The sequence below is a fragment of the Eulemur rufifrons genome, chromosome 7, assembly GCF_041146395.1.
Source record: "Eulemur rufifrons isolate Redbay chromosome 7, OSU_ERuf_1, whole genome shotgun sequence".
NCBI classification, from domain to species: Eukaryota; Metazoa; Chordata; class Mammalia; order Primates; family Lemuridae; genus Eulemur; species Eulemur rufifrons.
Genome location: NC_090989.1, coordinates 82,856,392 through 82,868,693, shown reverse-complemented (window position 1 = coordinate 82,868,693; position 12,302 = coordinate 82,856,392). Strand labels below are relative to the sequence as shown.

Here is a 12,302-nt window from a genome sequence, read left to right as displayed (position 1 = left end):
TTATGGAGGTTTTTATGGACGGAACCTACTTCCCTGCCTATAAGTTTGACCAACTAGTTGGTTTGGAGTCAGCATAATTTTGGGGCAATTATTGGTAATGATATATTTAGAAGATTGTTTAACAGCATCATTTATAAGTTGTGCTATATAAGTCCTAGGGAAATGGCCAGAACTGCATTTTTTGAAGTTAGACATTTGAGCAGAGGTCTCTTGAAGTCGTCCAGCTTTGGCAACTGAGTATTTAAGATTCCTCTCCTGGGAGATAAACTGTGACAGGGCTCTTTGTAGGCGCAAAGCCCCTTAGAAGGGCCTGTGGACTTCAGAAGAGAGAAGGAGGCAGAGGTGTGGCAGCAACGCTGGGTTCTCAGGGGAAGGTTCTTTCTTCTTCCATCAGACTAATCTAGTTCTTCCCAGGCTAACTGGACAAATGGTATTTCTTTGAATTAACATCTTAGAAGCAGAAAAGGGCTAGATTGCTTGTCTCCTGTGAACTGGTCATTTTTATGAAGTTCAACAACTCCCTGGGTGGCCTTTTTTCCTCTTTTTCTGGGGGGAATTGATCAATTTATTATGCCAATTGGAAAGTGATGATTATGATGATGTTAAGATGAAATGATTTCCATTTTCTATAAGCTCATGTGGCTTTTGACCAGTTTTCAAATTCTTATCTATTATATACGGCAGAAATAAGGGAGTGGGGTCTGTGGTTTGTTTCCTTTTTAGAACTAGGCTTAATTGCTTTCCTTTCCCACCTCGGGGATACCGACTTACATGTTGTGCTCAGTTCTAAGATCTTCTTTCACTCACTATTTATAATTTATGAGTGGTGACTATTTTTTCCAGAAAGGAGATTTATAATTTAGTCTCTGGAAGTCGATTGCTGGGAACACCTAATGTTAGCACCCTATATATAAGTATATCATAAACTGTGGACTGGGGAATGAATTTTAAAAGCATATTCAGGTATGTTCAGGAAAACACATATTGCATAAGAGTACTTACAGATTAATAAATCAGGAGTGATTGGCCGGGGGTGGAGTGTGTGAAATACAAAAGAAATGACCAGAAAGGCCATTCAAAATCCATTCAAAATTTTGACTATAGGTTTCCAGGAGCAGATCTGCTGACTTTTGGCAGGTTCATGGCCTGTTCATTTCTTTTTCCCTTAATATTTAATCAGCTGAGTGGGGATAGTACAGAGAGGCCTTCGAGGTGGGTAGCCCTGATAGCTGGGGTCTCAGCAGTGGTGGTTGGTATCACGAGATGTGTAATGGTGGATCACTACAGTCCTATATTTATCCTCCTCCTTGGCCCCACACTCTGTGGGACCTATGACCTCTAATCATAGCTGCTGGTGGAACAGAATCGGAAAATGTGTAACACTGGGTCTGTTCCTGACAGGGAGCGCAGTGGTAGTTCTTTTTGCTTTTATCTGTTTTTTCCCCCCCTTGATCATTTTATTTTAAAACAGCTTAAAGTTAACAGGAATGTTTTTGTTACTTTTGTGTGTGTGTGTGTGTATGTGTCTCATCATTGGCAAAACTTGATCTCTTGACACTCCTTAGCATCCCTTTCTGGCCTCATCTGTAGGGTAGCAGAGGGAGTGCTGGCCAGGGTTATAAGTTCAGCTTTGTCAGTGATTGACTGGTTTTGACCTTGGGCCTCAGTTCACTCAGCAAGGCAGTGAAGGGCCTGGGAAGAGGTGAACCCTCGGATCTCTTTCAGCTATAAAATTCTCTGATGTGAAGGCTTTGTATTTGGAGGATGGTGTTTGAATAATCCCAGGCTTGACCTTTGGACAAATGAAAGACCAAGTTCATGTGCATTTATGTTGGCGCATGGTCTGAACCTCTCACCCGGGCTCACAGGGCCTCCTGCTAGTCTCAGAGGGGAACAGGCAAAAAGATGTGACTGGCTCCGTGTTGCCTGTCAGTGCAGCTCTGAAGACAGCCCGAGAATAGCCTTTCAGGCCTTCTGTGACTCTGTGAAGGGAAACAAGTGAGCAAACCTGGCCCAGACCAGAAGCCTTCGGGGTGTCCAAAGAGGGTGTTTTTCGTTTCTAAAAGATAAGAGTGGTTGTGAGGTCATTCATTTACTCTTTTACTCAGATGAACTGATTGCTTATGAATTGACGAGAAGGGAAGCAGAAGCAAACGGAAGACCCCTTCCCGAGTTGGTTCGTGCCAAGATACCGTTTAGTGCCTGCCTTCAGGCCTTTTCTGAACCAGAAAATGTTGATGATTTCTGGAGCAGCGCCCTACAAGCGAAGTCTGCGGGTGTGAAGTAAGTGTGTGTGCGGTGTGGTGCCAATGAGGTGAGGAGGGGCTTGGAGAGGTGGGGACAGGGGTCGGGGAAAGGTGGCCGGGTATTGTATGAGTCTGTGTGTGCTTGCTCATGTGTGTGGGATGGGATTATGATTCATACACCCTAACGGTCATTGACTTCACTTGTGAGACCTGTCTAATAAAACAGGCTTGTGATTTATATTATGTGCTAGGGAGGGGGGTGTCCTTTTTTTAAAATATAAGGTTGTGGTTTATCCTCTGTAGGGAATTTGCTTTTCTCTCTTTCTCTGTCTCTCTCTCTTCTTTACCAACAGGGTACAGCCAAGAAACACCCCCTACCCCCAAATACCAAGAATGTTATTAATGAAGAAATTACAAAAATACTTAACGCAGACTTCAGTATTTAAACCCCATTGTGATTTATTTTATTTTATTTTATTTTATTTTTTTTGAGACAGAGTCTCACTTTGTTGCTCAGGCTAGAGTGAGTGCCATGGCGTCAGCCTAGCTCACAGCAACCTCAAACTCCTGGGCTCAAGCGATCCTCCTGCCTCAGCCTCCCGAGTAGCTGGGACTACAGGCATGCGCCACTATGCCCGGCTAATTTTTCTATATATATATTTTTAGTTGTCCATATAATTTTTTTCTATTTTTAGTAGAGACGGGGTCTCGCTCTTGCTCAGGCTAGTCTCGAACTCCTGACCTTGAGCGATCCACCCGCCTCGGCCTCCCAGAGTGCTAGGATTACAGGCGTGAGCCACCGCGCCCGGCCGATTGTGATATATTTTAATTTCATAATTAAAGATTTGGTCTAGAACTTGGTTGACTCTGTTCCTACTTGGAGACTAGGAGTCTTGGGGCATCTCAAAGTGGACTTAAGGGCTCCTGAGCATGGCTCAAATGAGCTGCTCAGGGTTTGCTCAGGAGATGTCCTGTTTTCACACCGTGAGGCTGGTTGTTATGTATATATAATTTTTTTTTTCTTTACTTGACATCTTAGTTCATTTGATACAGTTGAGTCTTTGTCAACACACTTTATATTGCTGTACTTAATTGGGAAAGAAGTGCTTGTAGTGCATAAAATGAAGGGAGGTCTGAAAGTTTGGCTCTAGGAATTTTCACTACTTTTAGATATTCTTTGGCCACTTTTCTTCAAGGCTCAGGTGGAGCTCTGGGTCAATGGTAAAGGTGAGTAAAGGATGAAAGAGCTGGCTGTTTTCACTACAACATCAAATATCAGTCAAACCTAAATCATTTATTCTCTGTGAAATCCATCCTTCAGATTTCTGCTTTGTTGAAGATTATAGACTTCATTTGTTAAAAATGGTAAAGCAAAACCAATTTATTTCAAACACTTAAAAAAAGCCATATTTTCTTAAAATAATTTTTAAAAAGCTCTATATCCAAAGAAAGATTAATAGTAGTTCATTCAGTTATCAGTTGTTCATTTTGGGGTAAGTTTTCGTGCTAGGATTGCTCAGCTGTGGTGCGTGGGTGTTTGTATGTATTGTGTGTTTACATGTGTGCATATGTTCATGTGTGCACGTGTGGGGGTGTGTGTATGTCTTTGCAGATAACAGTTGGTGAGTTGAAGTGTTAGTAATAAATGTGAGCGATACACTTCATTGCCACTAGGAGACATCTTTGGGCAGTTAGAAATCTACACACTCTGATAGTGGTGGAAACGATTTCTTTAATCATTGACAATGGGTTGAAGATTCCTTAAACATTTATCATTTTCTGTTTGTGCTTTTGTTCTGATTATCTTTGGGAGGTGGAAGGTGATTCTGGGGCCTGGAAGCCTAGGAAGCCCCCAGTGCCAAGTGTGAGCTGCAGAGTGGGGGTGGGCTTCATCTACCCTTCCTGTGGCTGCCCCTTTCTGCTCTTCAGAAAAGTGGCCTGATTTCTTAGAAGTGCAGGCTGTGACATACTCTCTGGGCCTGCCTCTGTCTGCCTGTTCCCTGCCCGGGGGGAGCCTTCTCAACATTTGGAAAAGGCCCATCTTTAAGGTGGAGCTGGGAGGCATTAACTTTCCGCAGACAGATTCTCTGGGCCCAGGACTAGTGGTCAGATCTTGATTCTTCTCCTGTGTCCACTTCCCACCTTATCTTCTGTCCTGGGGCAAAGTCGCCACCTACCGTCCTTCTGTCTGTAATGGAGCAATGACGCTTGCTGACCTGAATTTCTCCTCAGATGCTCCCAAATATTTAGTTGTAGGCAGTGCTAACATAACTATCTGGACTCCTTGAGAAGGGGTTTCTGTTTTCCTTAGTCCTTCAAAGGAGATATTAAACGTGTTTGTTTTCCTTTTTCTCTGTATATATGCATGCTCTTGTATGTACCTTTTATATGCGTGAAAAGAATTAGTACTGGGTGTATCACAATTGTAAGTAATTGAAACTGGTCCTTGTGGGAAAAAAAATAGCAATATTTGGAAAGAAAAAACAATATTAAAGGTAATAAAGCAACTGTCATTTATTGCACATTTATTATTGCCATGTATTTAAGCACTTCCATCAGTTGTCATATTTATCTTCTTGGTAGTATGAGGCAGTTACCATTATTTTCTCATTTTACAGATGAGGAAATAAAAGAAGTGATTGGCCAGTAAGTGGCAGACGTGGGATTCGTTCAGGTCTGATTGGGTTCCAGGTGTGAACTCCTAGTGCCGGTTGTATGGGAGCCCACACTCCTGTCATGCTTGCTCATCCTTGCACCCAGGAGCTTGGCTCATTCCTTATTATGCTTTATCACGTTTCAAATATCACCTTTGCAGAAACCAATTCAGTGGATTTCTAAAAGATCTTTTATTTTTATTTCCCGCAATGTAGGCCATGACTCAGCCTACATTTTGTTAATTTGGGGCCTTGAACTTTTGTTTTGTTAGAACTGGAGCCTGAAAGACCAGGAGGGGGCAAAAGGTGCCCTAAAGATCTTGGTGGTCTTGGGTGTGTATGGGCCAGACATAAAGACCCCTGCACTAAATGATCCTGAGCAGACTGCGTCTGGGAAGAATATTAGTGTTTCAAAGGTTCATTCACCCAGCAAATGCTACTGCTCACCCAGCGTATTGTAGGCAATGGGTGGAACAAGACCTAATTCCTGCCCTTGCTCAGCTCACAGATTAAGGGTTGCTGGGGGAGAGTTTTGCTTAACTGCTATTTATGAAGAGAGAAGCATGGTGTGTGGTTCCAGAGCACAGACTCTAGGTAGGTGGGCAGTGTTTGAACGCTCAGTGTGGAGCTTACTGGTATGTGACCTTGGCCAAGTGATCTTACCTCCATAAGCCCCCGTTTCCTTATCTGTAAATGGGGGATAATAATAGTACTTCCTTTATAAGGCTGAGGTAAGGCTTAAGCAAGATAAGCCTCGCACAGTGCCCGGCACAGGGTAAATATAAGATGATGCAATTGTTATTACTATTATCTTTATCTTTCCTCCTTTCTTTGGCCTTCGGTTATATAATCTGAGTGTGGTTGATTATTATATCATATTTTTGACATATTTAGTGGAAAGGGTAGAATTGTCTTTTTTTATTTGCCAGATTTTCAATACAATAGACAATATTAATGTCAGGGAGAGGTACAGTTTATATATTTTTTCTTAATCAAGTCTTCAGGGTACTTTTGCCTTAATTGTAGTTAGTGAACAATTGATATATTTTAAATAATGTTTTTTTTTTTTTTTTTTTTTTTTTTTTTTTTTTTGAGACAGAGTCTCACTCTGTTGCCCAGGCTGGAGTGAGTGCCGTGGCGTCAGTCTAGCTCACAGCAACCTCAAACTCCTGGGCTTAAGCGATCCTACTGCCTCAGCCTCCCGAGTAGCTGGGACTACAGGCATGTGCCACCATGCCCGGCTAATTTTTTGTATATATATATTTTAGTTGTCCATATAATTTCTTTCTATTTTTAGTAGCGACGGGGTCTCACTCTTGCTCAGGCTGGTCTCGAACTCCTGACCTCGAGCGATCCACCCGCCTCGGCCTCCCAGAGTGCTAGGATTACAGGCGTGAGCCACCGCGCCCGGCCTTAAATAATGTTAATAAGTTGTCACAGACAACACAATAATTTTGTCAGGACCTATTCTAAGTACTTTGTCTTAACTCATTTAATTCCTACAACAGCTCTTTGAAGTAAATTTGCCATGAGTCTATCTAGACCTTTTTGAATAATTAACATTCTAATGGTCTTTATTAAAAATGTATAGCTTTCCAAGAAAAATTTTAATTCTGGGGTTAATTTTTAGGAATGAAAGAGTAAGCAGACCATAATTTATACCTTTACTGGATTTAAGTAACAAACTCGATGGTCCCAAACTGCAATAAATAAATGAAGAGTATTACTTTTGAGATTGATTTGAACAGATATATATTGAGCAGTTACTGCATGTGTGATTCTACCTGAGACTCTATAGAGGTTACAAAGATGAATAAAGAATGTGGACACCATCTAAACCTGCTTCCTAGTACTCTGAGGTGGGTAGCTACCCCTAACAAAGTGGTATGTTGTTATCCCCGACCCAGCCTCAAGTTCCTCCACTGCCCCTCCCGGGGTATCGCTGGCTGGTATCTCACCTAGGTACTGACCACGGGGCAGCTCCGAGAGTCTCAGGGCTCCTGAATCATATTTTGGAAATTATTGATTTACCGATGACTTTTGGTTGATTTCACTGTTATGTGTTTTCCAGACTTTAAGTTAATGTGGTAAGAAGAGGAGGGCAGAAAGGTAACATTTTACTTTAGTTGAAAATATCATAATACCAGATGGAGTTTGTTGATTTTTGGTGCAGTTGAGACTTGGTAACATTTAGATAAGAATGATGTTTATTACTGCTTCTCAGAAGATAGGAAAACCTAATTAGATATAAAATATAATTTCTGGAGAGTGAGGCAGGACAATAATAGGCTGACGAGGCTGCTATTTGATAGAATGATAAAGCTCCTGTTTTCTGAACAGCTCCTTTATGTGATTGACTTTGCCTTTCTACCAACCTTGTGCTGAAGAATTTAAGATACAAAGAGTTTAAATAACTTGCCTGGGGGTAAAATACAGGTCAGTGACAGACCAGTTCAGTGTCCAAGGCTCCGTGGATTCTAGCTCTTTCCTGACAAAATAGTGTTCCTAATAACTTAGGTATATGTAATGCACTACTTTCTAGTGTGGCAAATGGTTTCACATCATTTCATGAGCATTGCACATCCCCGGAAGTAGATATTATTGGTAAAAATCCATATTGTAGATGTGAAAACGGAGCCTCTGGGGGGGTCAGTGATTTGCCCAGATTTGGAGTGAGTGAAGTGACATATCCGAGACCCTTCGACTCTTTTTTTGGTCCAGCGCTCTGTACAATGGCTTCTCTTCTACGCTAGGGGGCAGCAATGCACTTGCATTTGTTTTCCGAATTCTGAGACGATGCATGCCGCCTGGAAGGCAGTGACTTAGATTTGAAAAGTGGGGTCTGGGGGAGGGTGTTCTAGAATCTTTTATTTTAAAAGGTACCTGTGATACTTGTCAACAGCTTGCTTTCTTTTTTATATGTTTCTACCATACCCACATGGACAATCAAATAGAAATGGTGGTTAAAAACAAAATGATAAATGCCGAGTGAGTGAGCTGGAATGGGGGCATGAATTTGGTGTACAAGTTGAACAGTCTGTTCATAAAATTGTCAAATCTAAGTCCAGGCAATTAAGCCTTTCTGTAAGTTTTAAGAGAACTCAAGATATTGCTCATAAGTATTAATTTTAAACTTTAAGGCCCAGATTTAGATATTTTATATACTTACCATATATACACATACGTATATACATACACACACATACACTCTCCATATATTATGCGGTAAGCATCCAAAATATCTAATGTCTTCCGCTAGGATCCAGGTGACCATGGATGTAGGTACAGTAGTATTTTCATGGTAGAGGTTCTGTGTGGGAGTGGAGGTGGGGGTGTTTCAGGATCACTTGGGGAGCTTTTCCAAACCCTGCATATGGATGCATAATGCATGCATGCCCATAAACACTTACAAATATATATACTAAATTCTAGCAAGGATTTTAGAAACATAAATGGTTGAAAAGCACTTTCAGAAATGTAAAATGTCACAGCAAAGTACAAGTACTAATTTTGAAATGGCTCCCAAATCATTCTCAAGGCACAACATTCTCCTACGTTAAACATTTTCTTCTTGTGAAGAAGCCAGGACAAATGGGCAGGAGTGAGTGAGTGTGTGTCACCTATATGTGTGTGTTTGAGTGTTCCTCCTCTTCAGTTCAGTCCCTGGAACAGCCAGGTGTGCCTCAGACAAAGCTTATGATGCTTCATGAACTGTATTCACAATTCTTATTGCTTGTTTCATTGATATATCCCCTTGTGTTTCCCAGAACATCTCGCTTTGCCTCATTCCCTGAATACTTGGTAGTGCAGATAAAGAAGTTCACTTTTGGTCTTGACTGGGTTCCCAAAAAATTTGGTAGGTATCTTTTGCATGCTTTTGCTTAAAACATCAAACTAGCCATTTAAAAAACATGGCATGTGAAAGAGCCCATGTAGTTGGCTGCCACGAACAGTTCTATTTCACTCTTTTTCCACCATTCTCACCTTTCCCATCATATACTCTTTTGAATCAGAGTATATGATAAGCACCAACAATAAAAACTACCACCTGCTAACCCACCCCTTCAGTAATGGGTTCTGGAATGACTGGATTCTGAGAGTGACAACAGAATCCTTACGTTGTCAAATAAACAGCAGTTCTCAAACTTTAACGTGCATTAAATTACCTGGGATCTTGGTAAAATGCGGATGCTGATTCAGCAGGTCTGAGATGGGTCTGAGGTTCTGTGTTTCTAACAAGCTCCCATGTGGTGATGCTGGTGCCGCTGGTCCAAAGGCAAACTTTGAGTAGCAGGTAGTTGAAGACATACTCTCCTCTGAGCATCTCTCCTCCGCCTCTGAGGCAGGCAGTTGTGGCTAATGACATGCACTTAAATCATACAAATTTTATCAGTGATAAAATAGAAGTAGTCAGTTGCATTAAGCAGTCAAAAAAGGAGTGTGATTTTTGTTTTATTTGGCCTTTCTTCTTGCTAATTTTAAAAGCCCTAGACCACTGTTAGAAGTTAATTTTCCAGACAACGCATAAAAACCCTTTCTCTACCACTATGATCTAATATGAAGGATGTTATTATGTTGTCCTCAGGGGTGTGGAAGAATGTACAGAACCCTCTAGAAACCCCCAGCACTAGTAGTTCCATGGCACCTGCTTGCCACGTGAAGTTGTGCTGGGCTGTTACTGACTCTGCGGGAGACCCTTGCGGTTCCTTGTAGAATGGTTTTGTGAGCAGAGAGGAGGCAGAGGTCAGGATGCTGATCACTGGCTTTTTTCCCACGGACCTGAAATGTACCTGAGAGAGAAAACTGACTTGTTCTAAAGGCTTTGAACTACTTTGGAAACAGTTTTCTTATTTTTCTTTGCCCTTGGAATTTCTGTAAAAGACCAAAAATTGAATCGGGTGTCATTGATTTGCTGAATTTAAAGGAGCCTCAAAGTTTTCTTTAATGAACCTGAATTTTTCTCTTGAGTAACAATAGTATTGATTTGGTTGGTCAGACTTTTTCTTTGGTTTTGCTGGCCCCCCTGAAATTTAATTTTTTTAAACTAAGCTTTGTTCTTTAGGTGGTTGTTTTAAAATAGGACATACATACCTGACATCATAACTGATTTGGGGGGCAGTATTTTCGGGTTTTGTTTGCTAGCCCAAATGACATATCCTGTACCAACATTTGAACCCATTTTTTGTTGTTTCATCTGAATATGTGTAGTACCAAATCTTGACAGGCTATTATAAGACTGATAAATTTTGTATTTGAGTAAATCAACACAATAACAACTGAGCCAAGAAGTTAAAAAATGTAGTCCAAAGACTAATACACTTGAGATTCAATTAATTTCTTTAAAACTTCATTCTTTATTTAATACCTTAGTTAGAATATCCACAGTACCTGTCATGACCTGAGAAAAGGTGTAAGCTAGGGGTTGCACACTCAAATGCCTCGCCAGGACAGGGTAACAACCTAAATGAAAGGCGTGGGCTGGGCATGAGAAACATGTAGCTAGCTATCTGGGTCCTGCTTGAGTATTCCCACTTTGGATAAAGACGTGGATTAGAAAAACATTACTATGAGATCAGAACAGCACAAATGTGATGCTCAGGTCATGGATGTGAAAGGAACAGTGGGATCTGTGTCACACTGTTATAGAGGGCAGCATCGTCCAGAGTAGAACCTGAAGACCAGCTCTAGAAGGTTGTTACCATAAGAGAATATGCTATAGCTTTATGTTGTTCAAAATAACCTGGACATCTAGATTTTTAAATGAAATCTTCTGATTTAAAAATTGGAACTTGTTGCCAACATTTTTTTTTTTCTTTGGGACAACGTCTCGCTCATCCCCCTGGCTAGAGTGCAGGGGCATCATCGTAGCTCACTGCAACCTCAAACTCCTGGGCTCAAGCAATCCTCCTGCCTCAGCCTCCAGAGTAGCTTGGACTACAGGCACATGCCACCATCCCTGGCTAGTTTTTCTATTTTTTGTAGAGACAGAGTCTAACTGTTGCTCAGGCTGGTCTTGAACTCCTAAGCTCAAGTGATCCTCCTGCCTTGGCCTCCCAGAGTGCTAGGATTACAGGCATGAGCCACCATGCCCGGCCTTATTGCCAACATTTTTGAAACATCCAACAGAATGTGTCTGGGTCGCAAGTGGCCTATGGGCTGCCAGTTTTTGACTTCTGGCTTAACTGATTTGTTCTTGTTACATGTGAAATCCTGCTACCTGCTGTATGTTCCCCAAATTCTCAATTAACATATAATCAGTCTTGATGAATTTGCTGGTCCACCATTGTATTACAGGGAACTGAGCATCCCTTAGCTCTTCCTAGACACAAGTATGTAGAGTTAGTAGTGCTGGTTTTATAATAAGGTGATTATGGGTTTTAGGAGAGTCCAGTTAATATAATCTCTGTCATTTTGCAGATGTTTCTATTGATATGCCAGACCTACTTGATATCAACCATCTCCGAGCCAGGGGGTTACAGCCAGGAGAGGAGGAACTTCCAGACATCAGCCCCCCCATAGTCATTCCTGATGACTCAAAAGGTACCATCTCCTGCCAGGACCACGTTCTCTACCTGCCCACCTCCTCAATAGGAAGAGTCACTTTTTTCCTACCACTCTGTTGCTGCCACCACCACCCATCAGGGGGTCCCTTGGCTGCCTTCCTGGGCTATAACTCACCACAGACGCACAAAGGGAGGCATGGCTGCAACTGCAAACTTAAAATAGACATTGTAAGAGGCACAGATCCATTACGAGTAGTTGAAATGGACAGGTTTTAGGTTATGGTGCCTCTGGTTATGACTCCTTCCCTCCCATCCTCTACTTTCCCCAAATGGGAAGAAAAGGAATGTGTTTACCCCCGTTGGGAAGAGAAGGAGTGTGTTTTCAGTAGGTTCTTAGTCTGGGGGAGTTGAGTCATTCTTGGGAGTATCTTTGGACAACCAGTAGGGAAAATTCAACAGTGCGTGTTGCTTGTAAAAATCTTGACTACATCTCACCTCTGCAACTCATCACTGCTTCATAGCAAGGGAGAGGTTTGAGTTTCTCTTTCACTCTGTGACCCCTAAATTGGTCTTTGTTGAGAATGCATAACTTTTTAAAGGAAAAGGACGTGCAAAAAATAATCGCCTCACCTCTGTGTGTTCAGAAACAGTGTCAGAAAAATTTTGGTTTAATTATTAGCTCAGTTATTCCGATGAGATCCGTTTTATTCTGGCTTTGTTTGAGCACCTGTTTACTGTTCATGTTCCTAATGGGTTCATTAGGTAAATTAACTCATAACGATAGAGCACCCGGGGCCCTCTAGCAAAGGTTTTCCTTCAGCTGAGCAGTATATGTTGCTGGTGACCATGGCCAGGTGCAAAAGAAGAGTAAGGTGAGTCTGGGAGGAGCAAGATAGGAT

General features: G+C 41.7%; 1 protein-coding gene across 1 annotated transcript in view; it reads left to right on the top strand.

The window, feature by feature from the left end:
- USP13 (ubiquitin specific peptidase 13) overlaps nucleotides 1-12,302 on the top strand; it is a 106,443-nt gene that overhangs the window by 73,700 nt on the left and 20,441 nt on the right. The window contains exons 13-15 of the mRNA XM_069472896.1: nucleotides 2,109-2,283; nucleotides 8,668-8,756; nucleotides 11,318-11,440. Of these exons, the coding sequence (XP_069328997.1) occupies nucleotides 2,109-2,283; nucleotides 8,668-8,756; nucleotides 11,318-11,440 (387 nt within the window). The remainder of the gene's footprint in view (nucleotides 1-2,108; nucleotides 2,284-8,667; nucleotides 8,757-11,317; nucleotides 11,441-12,302) is intronic.